This window comes from Phyllobates terribilis, unplaced genomic scaffold, assembly GCF_046119375.1.
Source record: "Phyllobates terribilis strain yellow unplaced genomic scaffold, ASM4611937v1 Scaffold_5__5_contigs__length_657084704, whole genome shotgun sequence".
Classification (NCBI taxonomy): Eukaryota; Metazoa; Chordata; class Amphibia; order Anura; family Dendrobatidae; genus Phyllobates; species Phyllobates terribilis.
The window spans coordinates 426,371,952-426,393,261 of NW_027362765.1; the positions used below are offsets into that span (position 1 = coordinate 426,371,952).

Genomic DNA, 21,310 nt, shown 5'->3' on the forward strand with positions numbered 1-21,310 from the left:
ACCGCCCGGAGCGGTGAGCAAGAGCAGGGCAGGGCGAGACCGCCCGGAGCGGTGAGCAAGAGCAGGGCAGGACGAGACCGCCCGTAGCGGTGAGCAAGAGCAGGGCAGGACGAGACCGCCTGGAGCGGTGAGCAAGAGCGGAGCGAGACTGCCGGAGCAGCGATCAAAAGGGTCAGAGCGCAACAAGGCTGCCGGAGCAGTGAGTAAGGCAGAGCAGGCTAGAACCGCCGGAGCGGTGAGCAAGGCAGAGCAGGGGGGGACAGGGCTCTGTTCACACGGAACAGACAGGAAAGGAAAGGCAGAGCCAGATACCCACAGGGTACTTGCAGAGAAGTAGCGAGTGGACCACAAACGGGAGTACAGAGACAACAAGCAGGAGTTAGGTACGAGTTCAGACTCTGCAGAAAAAGGAAAGGAACGGACATAGAGAAAAAACAGGTAAAAGATAGGAGAGAGTTCAGACTGGAACCAGGTGTACAGAGGAGACCGACACTGCAGCGGGATACAGGAGCGGGTCTGGGAATACGGCCCCCAGAGAGGCGGGACGAACAGGCAAGGAGCGTGTTCAGACAGGACAGACAAGATACAGGAGCGGGTCTAGGTAATCGGCCCCAAGAAGGCGGGAGGAACAGGCTAGGAGCGTGTTCAGACAGGACAGACAAGATACAGGAGCGGGTCTAGGTAATCGGCCCCTAGAAGGCGGGAGGAACAGGCTAGGAGCGTGTTCAGACAGGCCTGGAAATACAGCCTCCAGGATAGGCAGACAAGAGAACAAAGAATGGGACCTGGCACCTTCAGCGTGAAAGCACTCACTGAAAGAAACACAATGCTCAGGCAGGGATTGATTGGGGCAGCTGGGTTAAATACCAGGTGACAGACAGCAATAGGCTGAGGACGCACAAGGGGTGTGACCCACAGCAGGTACAAAAAAGCAGGAAGTGATCGAGCGCCGCCCTTAAGCAGCAGAAACAGACACAAACAGACAGCATGGAGGGAAGCCAGAGAGACATTCTGGACTGGAGATCAAGTGCGTGCTCTTGCACAGTGGGAGATGGACCACTATGCAAGGACGCCGCCAGGTATGTTACAAGGACTAGTGTTAGGGCTAGGATTAGGGATAGAGGTAGGAAGAGGGTTAGGGCTAAAGTAAAAAAAAATAATAATAGTGCTAGGGTTAGGTTCAGGATAACAAAATAGTTACATGAAAAAAAAAATGTAATAAAAAATCTAGCAATGTATAACTTTTTATTGTTAAAATTTCATGTTGGATTTCATGAAAAATCCGAAATTAACTAGAGGGTCAAAGAGAAAACTATAATTGCATTAGTATTTTAAGAAAATACTATATATGTGTTCGGGGAATAATGGGGTTCAATTAGGGGGAGCAGAATATCTGCCTAAATGGGACCATGTACAGAATATAGCACAGGGCATCGGCCACACATGGAGTTATCCTTCACAGCTCTCTGTAGTTTATCTACAACCAGGTTTCCTTTGTTTGTTCCTATAAATTCGGATTCAGCTTTTTTAGGGTCAGGTTCGGCCAAGAAAATTTTCTGTCTTTTTATGCCGAGTAAGCTTTATTTTACTGTGAAAAACAAAATACAAATCTCCATTTGAGGATCCTGCACGATCTGGACTCATAGCGACGATCAGCAAAGCAGAAATGCAATTAGAGGAACATAATGGGGAGAAAATCTATGAGAAAGCCTGTGCCGAGATAGAGACCCTGGAGCTGCCATTGGGATCGACATTAAGGTAAAACTGCTTTATTAGCTGCATATATTTGCATTTCACTAAGATCAGTAATGTTTTATATATGCCATTACACTGAATAGGAGGGAAGTGCATGACCAGCGATTAGGAATGATCAGATTTAATCTTTTCACTAATATATCACCATAGTTAATAATTAGCAACAAGTAAAACAATTAAGCTATGTTCACACATTGCTTTTTTGCAGCTTTTTTATGCAAATTTTCAGCTGCATTTCACAGTACAAAATCTATGAGATTTCAGAAATCTCATGCACACACTTTGTTTTTTTTCCTGACTTCCATCACTTCTTTCAGCATTTTTGCAGCGTTTTTCACCCATTAGGGTATTGCAAAAAACGCAGCAAAAAATGCAGGTATCAGGTTTTGCTGCATTTTTGGTGCCAAAACCTGCTGAAGTTGAATCAGGTCATTTTTTTTTATGCACTAAACTTTATCAGCATGCACAAGAGACAAATGTAAACTGACAAAAACACAGTAAAAACTCATCAAAACCTGCTTTATTGAGGTTTCATTTTTTTTACTGCCAAGAGAGCAGGTTTTGCCTGCAGAAAAAAAAATGCAGCAAAAATGCAACGTGTGAACATAGCCTTAGGCTACGTTCCCACAGTGAGATTTTGATGACCTGGGAACGTAGCCTTAAAAGTTGGAATTATCAGAGCGGATTTTCTGTCCAGAATTTAAGAAGTCTTATCCATAAGACTGTCTGATGATGCGTAAATTGACACAAACTGCGGATTTCACACCTGTAGTTTGTGCTGCGGATTTCACACCTGTAGCTTGTGCTGCGGATTTCACACCTGTAGCTTGTGCTGCGGATTTCACACCTGTAGTTTGTGCTGCGGATTTCACACCTGTAGTTTGTGCTGCGGATTTCACACCTGTAGCTTGTGCTGCGGATTTCACACCTGTAGCTTGTGCTGCGGATTTCACACCTGTAGTTTGTGCTGCGGATTTCACACCTGTAGTTTGTGCTGCGGATTTCACACCTGTAGCTTGTGCTGCGGATTTCACACCTGTAGCTTGTGCTGTGGATTTCACACCTGTAGTTTGTGCTGCGGATTTCACACCTGTAGTTTGTGCTGCGGATTTCACACCTGTAGTTTGTGCTGCAGATTTCACACCTGTAGTTTGTGCTGCAGATTTCACACCTGTAGTTTGTGCTGCAGATTTCACACCTGTAGTTTGTGCTGCAGATTTCACACCTGTAGTTTGTGCTGCGGATTTCACACCTGTAGTTTGTGCTTTGAATTTCACACCTGTAGTTTGTGCTGTGGATTTCACACCTGTAGTTTGTGCTGCGGATTTCACACCTGTGCTTGTGCTGCGGATTTCACACCTGTAGCTTGTGCTGCGGATTTCACACCTGTAGTTTGTGCTGCGGATTTCACACCTGTAGTTTGTGCTGCGGATTTCACACCTGTAGCTTGTGCTGCGGATTTCACACCTGTAGTTTGTGCTGCGGATTTCACACCTGTAGTTTGTGCTGCGGATTTCACACCTGTAGCTTGTGCTGCGGATTTCACACCTGTAGCTTGTGCTGCGGATTTCACACCTGTAGTTTGTGCTGCGGATTTCACACCTGTAGTTTGTGCTGCGGATTTCACACCTGTAGCTTGTGCTGCGGATTTCACACCTGTAGTTTGTGCTGCGGATTTCACACCTGTAGTTTGTGCTGCGGATTTCACACCTGTAGTTTGTGCTGCAGATTTCACACCTGTAGTTTGTGCTGCAGATTTCACACCTGTAGTTTGTGCTGCAGATTTCACACCTGTAGTTTGTGCTGCAGATTTCACACCTGTAGTTTGTGCTGCGGATTTCACACCTGTAGTTTGTGCTTTGAATTTCACACCTGTAGTTTGTGCTGTGGATTTCACACCTGTAGTTTGTGCTGCGGATTTCACACCTGTAGTTTGTGCTGCAGATTTCACACCTGTAGTTTGTGCTTTGAATTTCACACCTGTAGTTTGTGCTTTGAATTTCACACCTGTAGTTTGTGCTGCAGATTTCACACCTGTAGTTTGTGCTTTGAATTTCACACCTGTAGTTTGTGCTGCGGATTTCACACCTGTAGTTTGTGCTGCTGTTTTCACACCTGTAGTTTGTGCTGCGGATTTCACATCTGTAGTTTGTGCTGTGGATTTCACATCTGTAGTTTGTGCTGCGGATTTCACCACCTGTAGCTTGTGCTGCGGATTTCACACCTGTAGTTTGTGCTGTGGATTTCACACCTGTAATTTGTGCTGCAGATTTCACACCTGTAATTTGTGCTGCAGATTTCACACCTGTAGTTTGTGCTGCGGATTTCACACCTGTAATTTGTGCTGCGGATTTCACACTTGTAGTTTGTGCTGCAGATTTCACACCTGTAGTTTGTGCTGCAGATTTCACACCTGTAGTTTGTGCTGCAGATTTCACACCTGTAGTTTGTGCTGCGGATTTCACACCTGTAGTTTGTGCTGCAGATTTCACACCTGTAGTTTGTGCTGTGGATTTCACATCTGTAGTTTGTGCTGTGGATTTCACACCTGTAGTTTGTGTTGCGGATTTCACACCTGTAGTTTCTGGGTTTGCGCTGTGGATTCTGACTGCGGATTTCAGTATTTGCAGTATGTAGTCCTGTAAATCAGATCCAGAATGATGGGGGCAGTCAGTGATCACAGACCTTATCGGGAGCCTTATCAGGTGGTGACTACAACTTGTAGAGTACCAAAATGGTAGGGAAACAAGCAATGAAAAATGTAATTGTATATAACAGAAGGCACATAGGAACGTCCTGTAAGGAAACAATGGCTTAGGACCCTCAATCTAGTTATAGCGGGGGGCCGAGTACAAAACCAAAACAAAACCATGCGGCATTTGGCGACCGCGGTGCAGGGTGGTTTGTCCCTATGTGGTCTCATGAAGACATCAATGATTTTTCGGGTACTCAAAAGCGGTCTGATTCCCATCAGTATTTGGTCCATGCGTCAGTTTTTACCATCAGCATTTCATGTTAAGAACACACAGCACCCAGATTGCACATGGACGCCACCCACGTGCCTTTCATAATTTCAACAACCCATAGACTTGTATGGGTGATTAAGAGCCAGGAATAGAATAAAAAACAGACGTCTCGATTTTTTTTTATTTGTGGACCATACAGTCCGCAAAGCAACATGGACATATGAACATCCCCATAGACTATAATGGGGATTTGTTCTATCCATGAAAAATAGGGATAGAACATGTACGTGATTCACAGACATCAGAATGATGCCTTAGGCTATGTTCACACATTGCTCTTTTGTTTGAATTTTTTAATGCAAATTAAAAGCTGCTTTTTACAGTATCAGCAAAAGCTATGAGATTTTATTTTCCAGTCTGAATTGGAAAACTTCTTAAATTGGCACGTCACTTTTTTCAGCGTTTCTACAGTATTTTTTCACCATAGAAAGCAATGAAAAAGTGCAAAAAGGGTGCAAAAAACGCAAGCGTCACTTCGACATCACTGCAGACAATCAGTGAGCTCAGTGGCTCTGAGCTGCTCGCGCAATCAAAGTGGGCAGAGCTGCTGAGCTCAATGATTGGCTGCAGTGCTGTCAATGTGACATCAACGCTGCAGACAATAACAGTCACCGAGACCAGCAACAGAGACTCAGCACTGGACCAGGGGAGGGTGAGTAAAGGACCAGTTTGTTTGACTGGCAAAAAAAAATCAGCAGCCAGGGAAAAACGGTTTTCTGACACCGGAAAACTCCTTTATTATTGGGCTAGTGCTTATTAACCCCTATACTCCCCCCAGACATCAGGGGTAATTTCTTCACTTCTAATTATTTTCCGTGTTTTAGGAGCATCTTTGCAAACACTGATGAGATTTGTATAGATAAACAATGGTAGAAGTACAGATCCTACTAGAACTCTTGTCTGTGCCACAAATTGGACCCCGGAGGGGTGAAATCATGTTTCCCCGGAGGGATGAATCACATCTGGCAGTATAGTGGATGATTTGGGGCTTTGGGAATACCAGAGAATGCTACATGCTAAAATGCATGGTGTATGGTTTGGTGAAGGAAGGATAATGGTCTGGGGAATAATGGTCTAGGGGATATTGGCCTGGGGGATAATGGCTGGGGTATAATGGCCTGGGGGATAATGGTCTAGGGGATATTGGCCTGGGGGATAATGGCTTGGGGTATAATGACCTGGAGGATAATGGTCTAGGGGATATTGGCCTGGGGGATAATGGCCTGCAGGATAATGGTCTTGGGGATAATGGTCTTGGGATAATGGTCTGGGGGATAATGGTCTAGGGGATAAAGGTCTGGGGGATAATGGTCTGGAAGATAATGATCTAGGGGATATTGGTCTGGGGGATAATAGCCTGGAGGATAATGGTCTAGGGGATAATGAATTGTGGGATGATGGTCTCCGGGACAATGGTCTGAAGGATAATGTTCTGGAAGATAATGGTCTAGGGGATATTGGTCTGGGGGATAATGGTCTGGGGGATAATGGCCTGGAGAATAATGGTCTGGGGGATAATGGTCTAGGGGATATTGGTCTAGGGGATATTGATATGGGGGATAATGGCCTGAGGGATAATGGTCTGTGAGATAATGGTCTGAGGGATAATGGTCTGGGGGATAATGGTCTGGGGGCTGCACAGAACTCTGGCCTTAACCCCTTCCAACACCTTTGGGGTAAACTAGAATGCACATGCTGCAAAATAAACACACAGAGTAAATGGCGACTATGTGGATGTAGGATCTGCAGTGTGAATTGCTGCTGTGGCTGTAGGGGCCATATTATTATTGTTATTATTATTATAGTGCCATTCATTCCATGGCGCTTTACATGTGAAAGGGGTATACATAGCACAAACAATTACAATAATTTTTGAACAATACAAGTCGGCGAATGGTACAGGAGGAGCGAGGACCCTGCCCGCGAGGGTTCACAATCTACAAGGGATGGGTTGGGATGCAGTAGGTGGAGGCAGAGCTGGTCGTGCAGTGGTATGGTGGGGCGAGGGTTACTGCAGGTTGTAGGCTTGTCGGAAGAGGTGGGTCTTCAGGTTCCTTTTGAAGGTTACCACGGTCGGCGAGAGTCTGATATGTTGGGGTACAGAGTTCCAGAGTAGGGGGGATGTACGGGAGAAATCTTGTATGCGATTGTGGGAAGAGGAGATAAGAGGGGAGTAGAGAAGGAGATATTGTGGGGATTGGAGGCTGCGTGCAGGTAAGTATCAGGAGACTGGTCACGGATATATGGAGGAGACAGGTTGTGGATGGCTTTGTATGCCATGATTAGGGTTTTAAACTGGAGTCTCTGGGCAATGGGGAGCCAGTGAAGGGATTGACAGAGAGGAGAGGCCGGGGAATAGCGGGGGGGACAGGTGGATTAGTCGGGCAGCAGAGTTTAGGATGGATTGGAGGGGTGCGAGAGTGTTAGAAGGGAGGCCACAGAGCAGGAGGTTGCAGTAGTCGAGGTGGGAGAAGATGAGGGCGTGCACTAGTGTTTTTGCAGAGTCTTTGGTGAGAAATGTGTGGATCCAGGAGATATTTCTGAGTTGGAGTCGGCAGGAAGTGGAAAGGGCTTGGATATGTGGTTTGAAGGAGAGTTCAGAGTCCAGGGTTACCCCGAGGCAGCGAGCTTGTGGGACTGGGGAAAGTGGACGGCCATTGACTTTGATAGATAGGTCAGTTGGGGGGGTTGAGTGAGACGGTGGAAAGATGATGAATTCAGTTTCATCTATGTTAAGTTTTAGAAATCTGTCAGAGAAGAAGGATGAAATAGCGGACAGGCAGTGTGGGATTCTGGTTAGTAGGGAGGAGATATCGGGTCCAGAGAAGTAGATCTGTATGTCAAAGCCGTGAGACTCTATGAGCTGTCCCAAGCTGAAGGTGTAGATGAAGAAGAGCAGGGGTCCTAGGACTGAACCTTGGGGGACACCGACAGATAGGGGTGAGGTGAGGAGGTGCTGCGTGAGTGAGAGACGCTGAATGTCCTGTCTGTTAGGTATGAGGACATCCAGGATGGGCCAAGTCTGTGATGCTGAGAGATGAGAGAGTCTGTAGTAGGAGGGAATGGTCCACTGTGTCAAAGGCAGATGACAGGTCCAGGAGGAGGAGGACGGAGTAGTATCGCTTGGATTTGGCGGTCAGTATGTCGTTGGTGACTTTAGTCAGGGCAGTTTCAGTGGAGTGATGCGGTCGGAAGCCAGATTGTAAGAGGTCAAAGAGGGAACAGGAGGAGAGGTGGGAGGATAGTTCAAAGTGGACATGTTCCAGTAGCTTTGAGGCATAGGGGAGAAGAGAAATGGGGTGATAGCTAGCCAGAGAGGATGGGTCAAGGGAGGGTTTTTTGAGGGTGGGTGTGATCGAGGCATGTTTGAAGCATGAGCGGAAGACACCAGTTGTTAGTGACAGGTGGAAAAGGTGCGTTAAGGTTGGGATGAAGATATGCTGCTTTTGTGGACCTCATCTGCAATGGTATCCATAGCGGTAAATACCTCTGAGGGATCACTGTGGGGTCTCTGCTGCCGGGGGTCCGAAGTAAATATGTTCAGTGGGACCTCAGACTAAGCTTTATTAGAGGGGTATTCCACCTGAACCTTTATGGCATAATCAGAGGATGCCATAAATATCTGACAGAGATCGGTCGGTCCCACCTCCGGGACCCCCATCTATCTGGTGACCAGGGCCTATCGCATACCACGGTCACAGCAGAGGGGACACTGCCCTCCTCATTCATTTATATGGGAGTTTGGAAAAAAAAAAAGTCATGGGTCATTTCATGAATTGTTTTCAGCACATTATATGGTAAAATGAATGGTGTCGAGAGAAACTGCAACTAGTCCTGGAAAAATAAGTTATATCTGCTGGAAGTAGGGGCGAGAAGACTGATTTCCAGGAGGAGGTGAGGAGGTCGAACCAAGGCGTCCCCGGGTGACCGGCGGCAGCGGCTCTACCTGCACAGACCAGACCTGAAGCAGCTGCTCTACTGACCCCTGGCGGCCACAGCTCTACACAGCAGCTACCGCAACATGTCACCGGCTGCCGGGCCCCCTAGTGGCCGCTGTCGGCATCGCTCTCCTTCTGCCCAGCAGTCACCGCAGCCTGTCACCGGCAGCCGGGGCCACCGGATAATCTCTGCAAGATGGCGGAGGGCGAGAGCCTGGAGAGCGTCACCGAGCACGAGAGGATCCTGCAGGAGATCGAGAGCACAGACACGGCCTGTGTGGGGCCTACGCTCCGGTAAGAGCCGGCAGGAAGGAGGGATCCAGGTGCAGGAGGGTCATTGATTCGTTGCGGGATCGGATTTCCTTCTTTGTGTCTCCCCCTTCCTCACTGGTCTGATATTGTCCTGCCCCCACCCGTGTCCACCCTGCACCCCACCCGTGTACCCCCGGCGCCCGAGCATCAGCCTGACTGCCCCATTGTGCCCCTGTGATAATGGTGTCATACACAGCAGTCTCTGGTGTATATGTATATACTGTAGTGTGTACAGAGCGGTCACTGGTGTATAGGTATATACTGTAGTGTGTACAGAGCGGTCACTGGTGTATATGTATATACTGTAGTGTGTACAGAGCGGTCACTGGTGTATAGGTATATACTGTAGTGTGTACAGAGCGGTCACTGGTGTATATGTATATACTGTAGTGTACAGAGCGGTCACTGGTGTATATGTATATACTGTAGTGTGTACAGAGCGGTCACTGGTGTATAGGTATATACTGTAGTGTGTACAGAGCGGTCACTGGTGTATATGTATATACTGTAGTGTACAGAGCGGTCACTGGTGTATATGTATATACTGTAGTGTGTACAGAGCGGTCACTGGTGTATATGTATATACTGTAGTGTGTACAGAGCGGTCACTGGTGTATATGTATATACTGTAGTGTGTACAGAGCGGTCACTGGTGTATAGGTATATACTGTAGTGTGTACAGAGCGGTCACTGGTGTATATGTATATACTGTAGTGTGTACAGAGCGGTCACTGGTGTATATGTATATGCTGTAGTGTGTACAGAGCGGTCACTGGTGTATATGTATATACTGTAGTGTGTACAGAGCGGTCACTGGTGTATAGGTATATACTGTAGTGTGTACAGAGCGGTCACTGGTGTATATGTATATACTGTAGTGTGTACAGAGCGGTCACTGGTGTATATGTATATACTGTAGTGTGTACAGAGCGGTCACTGGTGTATATGTATATGCTGTAGCTTGTACAGAGCGGTCACTGGTGTATATGTATATACTGTAGTGTACAGAGCGGTCACTGGTGTATATGTATATACTGTAGTGTACAGAGCGGTCACTGGTGTATATGTATATACTGTAGTGTGTACAGAGCGGTCACTGGTGTATAGGTATATACTGTAGTGTGTACAGAGCGGTCACTGGTGTATATGTATATACTGTAGTGTGTACAGAGCGGTCACTGGTGTATATGTATATACTGTAGTGTACAGAGCGGTCACTGGTGTATATGTATATACTGTAGTGTACAGAGCGGTCACTGGTGTATATGTATATACTGTAGTGTGCACAGAGCGGTCACTGGTGTATATGTATATACTGTAGTGTACAGAGCGGTCACTGGTGTATATGTATATACTGTAGTGTGTACAGAGCGGTCACTGGTGTATATGTATATACTGTAGTGTACAGAGCGGTCACTGGTGTATATGTATATGCTGTAGCTTGTACAGAGCGGTCACTGGTGTATATGTATATACTGTAGTGTACAGAGCGGTCACTGGTGTATATGTATATACTGTAGTGTACAGAGCGGTCACTGGTGTATATGTATATACTGTAGTGTGCACAGAGCGGTCACTGGTGTATATGTATATACTGTAGTGTGTACAGAGCGGTCACTGGTGTATATGTATATACTGTAGTGTGTACAGAGCGGTCACTGGTGTATATGTATATACTGTAGTGTACAGAGCGGTCACTGGTGTATATGTATATACTGTAGTGTACAGAGTGGTCACTGGTGTATATGTATATACTGTAGTGTGTACAGAGCGGTCACTGGTGTATAGGTATATACTGTAGTGTGTACAGAGCGGTCACTGGTGTATATGTATATACTGTAGCGTGCACAGAGCGGTCTCTGGTGTATATGTATATACTGTAGTGTGTACAGAGCGGTCACTGGTGTATATGTATATACTGTAGTGTGTACAGAGCGGTCACTGGTGTATATGTATATACTGTAGTGTACAGAGCAGTCACTGGTGTATATGTATATACTGTAGTGCACAGAGCGGTCACTGGTGTATATGTATATACTGTAGTGTGTACAGAGCGGTCACTGGTGTATATGTATATACTGTAGTGTACAGAGCGGTCACTGGTGTATATGTATATACTGTAGTGTGTACAGAGCGGTCACTGGTGTATATGTATATGCTGTAGCTTGTACAGAGCGGTCACTGGTGTATATGTATAAACTGTAGTGTACAGAGCGGTCACTGGTGTATATGTATATACTGTAGTGTACAGAGCGGTCACTGGTGTATATGTATATACTGTAGTGTACAGAGCGGTCACTGGTGTATATGTATATACTGTAGTGTGTACAGAGCGGTCTCTGGTGTATATGTATATACTGTAGTGTGTACAGAGCGGTCACTGGTGTATATGTATATGTTGTAGTGTGTACAGAGCGGTCACTGGTGTATATGTATATGCTGTAGTGTGTACAGAGCGGTCACTGGTGTATATGTATATGCTGTAGTGTGTACAGAGCGGTCTCTGGTGTATATGTATATACTGTAGTGTACAGAGCGGTCACTGGTGTATATGTATATACTGTAGTGTGTACAGAGCGGTCTCTGGTGTATATGTATATACTGTAGTGTACAGAGCGGTCACTGGTGTATATGTATATACTGTAGTGTACAGAGCGGTCACTGGTGTATATGTATATACTGTAGTGTGTACAGAGCGGTCTCTGGTGTATATGTATATACTGTAGTGTGTACAGAGCGGTCACTGGTGTATATGTATATGCTGTAGTGTGTACAGAGCGGTCACTGGTGTATATGTATATACTGTAGTGTGTACAGAGCGGTCTCTGGTGTATATGTATATACTGTAGTGTACAGAGCGGTCACTGGTGTATATGTATATACTGTAGTGTGTACAGAGCTGTCTCTGGTGTATATGTATATACTGTAGTGTACAGAGCGGTCACTGGTCTATATGTATATACTGTAGTGTACAGAGCGGTCACTGGTGTATATGTATATACTGTAGTGTACAGAGCGGTCACTGGTGTATATGTATATGCTGTAGTGTGTACAGAGCGGTCACTGGTGTATATGTATATACTGTAGTGTGTACAGAGCGGTCACTGGTGTATATGTATATACTGTAGTGTACAGAGCGGTCACTGGTGTATATGTATATACTGTAGTGTGTACAGAGCGGTCACTGGTGTATATGTATATACTGTAGTGTACAGAGCGGTCACTGGTGTATATGTATATACTGTAGTGTGCACAGAGCGGTCACTGGTGTATAGGTATATACTGTAGTGTACAGAGCGGTCACTGGTGTATATGTATATACTGTAGTGTGTACAGAGCGGTCACTGGTGTATATGTATATACTGTAGTGTGTACAGAGCGGTCACTGGTGTATATGTATATACTGTAGTGTGTACAGAGCGGTCACTGGTGTATATGTATATACTGTAGTGTGCACAGAGCGGTCACTGGTGTATATGTATATGCTGTAGTGTGTACAGAGCGGTCACTGGTGTATATGTATATGCTGTAGTGTACAGAGCGGTCACTGGTGTATATGTATATACTGTAGTGTACAGAGCGGTCACTGGTGTATATGTATATACTGTAGTGTACAGAGAGGTCACTGGTGTATATGTATATTCTGTAGCGTGTACAGAGCGGTCACTGGTGTATATGTATATACTGTAGTGTGTACAGAGCGGTCACTGGTGTATATGTATATGCTGTAGTGTGTACAGAGCGGTCACTGGTGTATATGTATATGCTGTAGTGTACAGAGCGGTCACTGGTGTATATGTATATGCTGTAGTGTACAGAGCGGTCACTGGTGTATATGTATATACTGTAGTGTACAGAGAGGTCACTGGTGTATATGTATATTCTGTAGCGTGTACAGAGCGGTCACTGGTGTATATGTATATACTGTAGTGTGTACAGAGCGGTCACTGGTGTATATGTATATGCTGTAGTGTACAGAGCGGTCACTGGTGTATATGTATATGCTGTAGTGTACAGAGCGGTCACTGGTGTATATGTATATACTGTAGTGTGTACAGAGCGGTCTCTGGTGTATATGTATATACTGTAGTGTGTACAGAGCGGTCACTGGTGTATATGTATATGCTGTAGCGTGCACAGAGCGGTCTCTGGTGTATATGTATATACTGTAGCGTGCACAGAGCGGTCTCTGGTGTATATGTATATACTGTAGCGTGCACAGAGCGGTCACTGGTGTATATGTATATACTGTAGTGTGTACAGAGCGGTCACTGGTGTATATGTATATACTGTAGTGTGTACAGAGCGGTCACTGGAGTATATGTATATACTGTAGTGTGTACAGAGCGGTCACTGGTGTATATGTATATACTGTAGTGTGTACAGAGCGGTCACTGGTGTATATGTATATACTGTAGTGTACAGAGCGGTCACTGGTGTATATGTATATACTGTAGCGTGTACAGAGCGGTCACTGGTGTATATGTATATACTGTAGCGTGCACAGAGCGGTCACTGGTGTATATGTATATACTGTAGCGTGCACAGAGCGGTCACTGGTGTATATGTATATACTGTAGCGTGTACAGAGCGGTCACTGGTGTATATGTATATACTGTAGTGTACAGAGCAGTCACTGGTGTATATGTATATACTGTAGTGTACAGAGCAGTCACTGGTGTATATGTATATACTGTAGTGTGTACAGAGCAGTCACTGGTGTATATGTATATGCTGTAGCTTGTACAGAGCGGTCACTGGTGGATATATATACTGTAGTGTACAGAGCGGTCACTGGTGTATATGTATATACTGTAGTGTACAGAGCGGTCTCTGGTGTATATGTATATACTGTAGTGTGTACAGAGCGGTCACTGGTGTATATGTATATACTGTAGTGTGTACAGAGCGGTCACTGGTGTATATGTACAGTGCCTACAAGTAGTATTCAACCCCCTGCAGATTTAGCTGGTTGACACATGCGGAATTAACTTGGCATTGTGACATTTGTACTGTAGATCAGCCTGGAAGTGGGAAATGCTCTGCAGCAAATTTTTTTTTTTTTTTTTTTTTTAAAAACGTTAAAAGTTAATTCAGAGTGTCATTTATTATTCAACCCCTCAAACCACAAGAATTCTGTTTGGTCCCCCTAAAGTATTAAGAAGTAGTTCAGGCACCAAGAATAATGAGCTTCACATGTGTGGATTAAAGATCTCTTTTGCCAGCCTTTTCTGACTATTTAAGACCCTCCCCAAACTTGTGAACAGCACTCAGACATGGTCAACATGGGAAAGACAAAGGAGCATTCCAAGGCCATCAGAGACAAGATCGTGGAGGGTCACAAGGCTGGCAAGGGGTACAAAACCCTTTACAAGGAGTTGGGCCTACCTGTCTCCACTGTTGGGAGCATCATCCGTAAGTGGAAGGCTTATGGAACTACTGTTAGCCTTCCACGGCCTGGACAGCCTTTGAAAGTGTCCTCCTGTGCCGAGGCCAGGCTTGTCCGAAGAGTCAAGGCTAACCCAAGGACAACAAGGAAGGAGCTCCGGGAAGATCTCATGGCAGTGGGGACATTGGTTTCAGTCAATACCATAAGTAACGTACTCCACCGCAATGGTCTCCGTTCCAGACGAGCCCGTAAGGTACCTTTACTTTCAAAACGTCATGTCAAGGCTCGTCTACAGTTTGCTCATGATCACTTGGAGGACTCTGAGACAGACTGGTTCAAGGTTCTATGGTCTGATGAGACCAAGATCGAGATCTTTGGTGCCAACCACACACGTGACGTTTGGAGACTGGATGGCACTGCATACGACCCCAAGAATACCATCCCTACAGTCAAGCATGGTGGTGGCAGCATCATGCTGTGGGGCTGTTTCTCTGCCAAGGGGCCTGGCCATCTGGTCCGCATCCATGGGAAGATGGATAGCACGGCCTACCTGGAGATTTTGGCCAAGAACCTCCGCTCCTTTATCAAGGATCTTAAGATGGGTCGTAATTTCATCTTCCAACAAGACAACGACCCAAAGCACACAGCCAAGAAAACCAAGGCCTGGTTCAATAGGGAAAAAGTCAAGGTGTTGGAGTGGCCTACTCAGTCTCCTGACCTTAACCCAATTGAAAACTTGTGGAAGGAGCTCAAGAATAAAGTCCACATGAGACACCCAAAGAACCTAGATAACTTGGAGAAGATCTGCATGGAGGAGTGGGCCAAGATAACTCCACAGACCTGTGCCGGCCTGATCAGGTCTTATAAAAGACAATTATTAGCTGTTATTGCAAACAAGGGTTATTCCACAAAATATTAAACATAGGGGTTGAATAATAATTGACCCACACTTTTATGTTTAAAAATTAATAAAATTCAACTGAGGAACATAACTTTTTGGTTTGTAAGATTTATGCTTCTGTTCATAAAACCTACTCTCGTTTGCAGTTTGAAGGCTCTAACTTATTTGCATCTTATCAAACCAGCTAAATCTGCAGGGGGTTGAATACTACTTGTAGGCACTGTATATACTGTAGTGTACAGAGCGGTCACTGGTGTATATGTATATACTGTAGTGTGTACAGAGCAGTCACTGGTGTATATGTATATACTGTAGTGTGTACAGAGCGGTCACTGGTGGATATATATACTGTAGTGTGTACAGAGCGGTCACTGGTGTATATGTATTTACTGTAGTGTACAGAGTGGTCACTGGTGTATATGTATATACTGTAGTGTGTACAGAGCAGTCACTGGTGTATATGTATACAGTCATGGCCAAAAGTATTGAGAATGAGAAAAATAGTAATTTTTGCAAAGTTTACTGCATCATTTTTTGTAATGGCAATTTGCATATACTCCTGAATGTCAAAGAGTGATCAGCTTAACAGCAATTACTGTACTTGCAAAGTCAATATTTGCCCAGAAAATGAACTTTAACCCCCAAAACACATTTCAACATCATTGCAGTCCTGCCTTAAAAGGAGCAGCTAACATCGTTTTAGTGATTGATCCATTAACACAGGTGTGGGTGTTGATGAGGACAGGGCTGGCGATCAGTCAGTCATGATTAAGTAAGAATGACATCACTGGACACTTTAAAAGGAGGCTGGTTCTTGGTATCATTGTTTCTCTTCAGTTAACCATGGTTATCTCTAAAGAAACACGTGCAGCCATCATTGCACTGCACAAAAATGGCCTAACAGGGAAGAGTATCGCAGCTACAAAGATTGCACCTCAGTCAACAGTCTATCGCATCATCAAGAACTTCAAGGAGAGAGCTTCCATTGTTGTCAAAAAGGCTCCAGGGCGCCCAAGAAAGACCAGCAAGCGCCAGGACCGTATCTTAAAACTGTTTCAGCTGCGGGATCGGACTACCAGCAGTGCCGAGCTTGCTCAGGAATGGCAGCAGGCTGGTGTGAGTGCTTCTGCACGCACTGTGAGGCGGAGACTCTTTGAGCAAGGGCTGGTTTCAAGGAGGGCAGCAAAGAAGCCACTTCTCTCCAGAAAAAACATCAGGGACTCTGCAAAAGGTACAGGGAGTGGACTGCTGAGGACTAGGGCAAAGTCATTTTCTCTGATGAATCCCCTTTTCGATTGTTTGGGACATCTGGAAAACAGCTTATTCGGAGACGAAGAGGTGAGCGCTACCACCAGTCTTGTCTCATGCCAACTGTAAAGCATCCTGAAACCATTCATGTGTGGGGTTGCTTCTCAGCCAAGGGAATCGGCTCACTCACAGTCTTGCCTAAAAACACAGCCATGAATAAAGAATGGTACCAGAATGTCCTCCAAGAGCAACTTCTCCCAACCGTCCAAGAGCAGTTTGGCGCCCAACAATGCCTTTTCCAGCATGATGGAGCACCTTGCCATAAAGCAAAGGTGATAACTAAATGGCTCATGGAACAAAACATAGAGATTTTGGGTCCATGGCCTGGAAACTCCCCAGATCTTAATCCCATTGAGAACTTGTGGTCAATCATCAAGAGACGGGTGGACAAACAAAAACCAGCAAATTCTGGCAAAATGCAAGCATTGATTATGCAAGAATGGACTGCTATCAGTCAGGATTTGGTCCAAAAGTTGATTGAGAGCATGCCAGGGAGAATTACAGAGGTCTTGAAGAAGAAGGGGCAACACTGCAAATATTGACTTGCTGCATTAACTCATTCTAACTGTCAATATAACCTATTGGTCCTCATAATATGATTGCAATTATATTTCTGTATGTGATATAAACATCAGACAAACACTAATAAAAACCAGAGGCCTGCAGATCATGTGAAAATATAATTTTGGTGTCATTCTCAAAACTTTTGGCCATGACTGTATACTGTAGTGTACAGAGCAGTCACTGGTGGCTATATATACTGTAGTGTGTACAGACCAGGCACATACATATGGATAGTAGCTGTATTTATGTCCTACATATATATATATATTAGATAGATAGAGACACACACAAACAAACTAGTTCTACCACCTAATCCATGTACCGCAATGTGCACCTGGAATAAAGACTACCAGAGTATGCAGTGCTTATATATAGATAGAAATAAAAAAAAGTTTAGGCTATGTGCCCACGATGCAGAAATGAAGCAGAAAATTTCTGCATCATTTCTGCATCTCCCTGGCAGAAAAAATGCATGCTTATTGTGCATGCTTTTTTCCTGCGGAATACATGCGGATTCACATGCGTACCCACATGCGTTAACGCATGTGTTTCCGCATGCGGACTGACAAGCACTTTCCAGGCGATAGCATCACTTGGAAAGTGCTTGACAACTAGGTCACACTATATAAATCCATGCAAAAGGCATGGATTTATACAGTGTGACCGTAAAAATAAAAAAATAAACCTATACCTACCCTCTGATGGCCCGGCGTGTGTTGCTGCGCTCACTCCTGTCTGCCAGCTGATCGCATGACACTGCACTGAAGGGCCTGCGGTCACATGACTGTGACGTCACCGCAGGTCCTTCAGTCCTGCCCGCAAGCAAAGGGAAGGAGACCGGGGGCCGTCGGAAGGTGAATATTATCTATATTTTTTATTTTATTTTTTTATTTTACAGGTACAATGGTACCCAGGTCTGGATGAGAGTCTCCTCTCCTCCAGAACTGGGTACCATCCGCACATTGAAACGCATAGAAGCCGTGAGTACAAATGTACTGACACGGATTACGTGCGTCTCAATGCAAGTCAAAGGCGGCGATTACGCTGCGCTTCCGCAGAATTAATGGACATGCTGCGGATCTTTGAGCGCAGCATAAACGCTGCGGAAAAATCCGCAGCATGGGCATAGAACTTGCGGAATCCCCTTGGGGACCATGGGGTGCGGATTACCTAGCGTTTCACAAGCGTTTACGCTGCGGAAATTCCGCAGCATAAACGCTTGAAAAACGCTACGTGGGCACACAGCCTAAGTAGCAGAAACAAACAGTAGCTCAGGACAATGAGTGCCCTTCCTCCAGGTACATACAGGTGCATCTCACTAAATTAGAATATCATCAAAAAGTAAATTTATTTCCATTCTTCAATATAAAAAGTGAAATTCATATATTATATAGAGTCATTACACACAGAGTGATCTATTTCAAGTGTTTATTTCTGTTAATGTTGATGGTTATGGCTTACCGCCAATGAAAACACAAAAGTCATTATCTCAGTAAATTAGAATACTTTATAGCAACAGCTTGAAAAATGTTTTGAAAATTCGAAATGTTGTCCTACTGAAATGTATGTTCAGTAAATGCCCTCAATACTTGGTCGGGCTCCTTTTGCATCAATTACTGCATCAATGCGGCATGGCATGGAGGCGATCAGCCTGTGGCACTGCTGAGGTGTTATGGAAGCCCAGGTTGCTTTGATAGCAGCCTTCAGCTCGTCTGCATTGTTGGGTCTGGTGTCTCTCATCTTCCTCTTGACAATACCCCATAGATTCTCCATGGGGTTAAGGTCAGGTGAGTTTGCTGGCCAATTAAGCACAGTGATACTGTTGCTTTTAAACCAGGTATTGGTACTTTTGTCAGTGTGGACAGGGGCCAAGTCCTGCTGGAGAATGACATTTCCATCTCCAAAAAGCTTGTCGGCAGAGGGAAGCATGAAGTGCTCTAAAATGAACATCTGTCAAGTCAGCAGTCTTCCCCATGATTGTGGAGCCTACTGAAACAGACTAAGGGACCCTTTTAAAAGCTTAGGAAGCCTTTGCAGGTGTTTTTTGTTAATTATTTTAAAGGAGTTGTCCACTACTTTTCATTATCCCCCCAATGTATTCAGCCAGTGCCCATAAGGGTTTTTGTATTTACCTTCTGCTGTCATTATTGCCTGTGAGCGGTGCTATCACGTGACCCCCGGCTGCGGGCGGCTCTGACATCCACTGATGTCACGTCAAGTTCCGGCTGCAGCAGGGGGTGACTCACTTCTGTGTTTCACAGTGGCTGATGGGCTGTGGGCAGGGGGTCACATGATGCCTGTGAGCGGCCAGCTATAGCGCTGCTCACTGGCAAAAAGGACAACTAAAGGTATTTACAAAAACCCTCATGGGCACTGGCTGAATACATTGGGGGGATAATAAAAACTTCTTTAATTTACTGAGATAATGACTTTTGTGTTTTCATTGGCTGTAAGCCATAATCATCAACATTAACAGAAATAAACACTTGAAATAGATCACTCTGTTTGTAATGACTCTATATAATATAGGAGTTTCACTTTTTGGATTGAAGAACTGAAATAAATTAACTTTTTCATGATATTCTAATTTAGTGAGATGCACCTGAACCAGACCTGGAGCCGAAACGTCGTCACAGCTCTTGTTGAGCTAATAAACCACCTGTTTTTTGGAGTGCTGTCTATGCTATTTTTTTCTATATATATATTGATCGATATATACGTAGCAGTTATATATAGATAGATAGCAGTATACGTCATGTGTAACTCTTTATGTATACCCTATATACTCTGATACTATATACTGTATGTAATATTATAATATATACTACTGCTACATAGTTGCCTATATTTCCCGGGCGCTTACAGTGCCTACAAGTAGTTTTCAACCCCCTGCAGATTTAGCTGGTTGACACATGTGGAATTAACTTGGCATTGTGACATTTGTACTGTAGATCAGCCTGGAAGTGGGAAATGCACTGCAGCAAATTTTTTTTTTTTTTTTAAAAAAAACGTTAAAAGTTAATTCAGAGTGTCATTTATTATTCAACCCCTCAAACCACAAGAATTCTGTTTGGTCCCCCTAAAGTATTAAGAAGTAGTTCAGGCACCAAGAATAATGAGCTTCACATGTGTGGATTAAAGATCTCTTTTGCCAGCCTTTTCTGACTATTTAAGACCCTCCCCAAACTTGTGAACAGCACTCAGACATGGTCAACATGGGAAAGACAAAGGAGCATTCCAAGGCCATCAGAGACAAGATCGTGGAGGGTCACAAGGCTGGCAAGGGGTACAAAACCCTTTCCAAGGAGTTGGGCCTACCTGTCTCCACTGTTGGGAGCATCATCCGTAAGTGGAAGGCTTATGGAACTACTGTTAGCCTTCCACGGCCTGGACAGCCTTTGAAAGTGTCCTCCCGTGCCGAGGCCAGGCTTGTCCGAAGAGTCAAGGCTAACCCAAGGACAACAAGGAAGGAGCTCCGGGAAGATCTCATGGCAGTGGGGACATTGGTTTCAGTCAATACCATAAGTAACGTACTCCACCGCAATGGTCTCCATTCCAGACGAGCCTGTATGGTACCTTTACTTTCAAAGCGTCATGTCAAGGCTCGTCTACAGTTTGCTCATGATCACTTGGAGGACTCTGAGACAGACTGGTTCAAGGTTCTATGGTCTGATGAGACCAAGATCGAGATCTTTGGTGCCAACCACACACGTGACGTTTGGAGACTGGATGGCACTGCATACGACCCCAAGAATACCATCCCTACAGTCAAGCATGGTGGTGGCAGCATCATGCTGTGGGGCTGTTTCTCAGCCAAGGGGCCTGGCCATCTGGTCCGCATCCATGGGAAGATGGATAGCACGGCCTACCTGGAGATTTTGGCCAAGAACCTCCGCTCCTCCATCAAGGATCTTAAGATGGGTCGTAATTTCATCTTCCAACAAGACAACGACCCAAAGCACACAGCCAAGAAAACCAAGGCCTGGTTCAAGAGGGAAAAAGTCAAGGTGTTGGAGTGGCCTACTCAGTCTCCTGACCTTAACCCAATTGAAAACTTGTGGAAGGAGCTCAAGAATAAAGTCCACATGAGACACCCAAAGAACCTAGATAACTTGGA

General features: G+C 45.1%; 1 protein-coding gene across 4 annotated transcripts in view; it reads left to right on the top strand.

The window, feature by feature from the left end:
* Positions 1-1,587: 1,587 nt before the first annotated feature.
* EXOC6 (exocyst complex component 6) overlaps positions 1,588-21,310 on the top strand; it is a 263,669-nt gene continuing 243,946 nt past the window's right edge. For 2 of the 4 annotated variants that reach the window (XM_073685246.1, XM_073685248.1), the window contains exon 1: positions 8,792-9,013. In XM_073685246.1, the coding sequence (XP_073541347.1) occupies positions 8,916-9,013 (98 nt within the window). In that variant the 5' untranslated portion in view covers positions 8,792-8,915. Of the gene's footprint in view, positions 1,759-8,791; positions 9,014-21,310 lie in introns of those variants that run through there. The other 2 variants (XM_073685247.1, XM_073685249.1) reach the window with 2 other exon arrangements.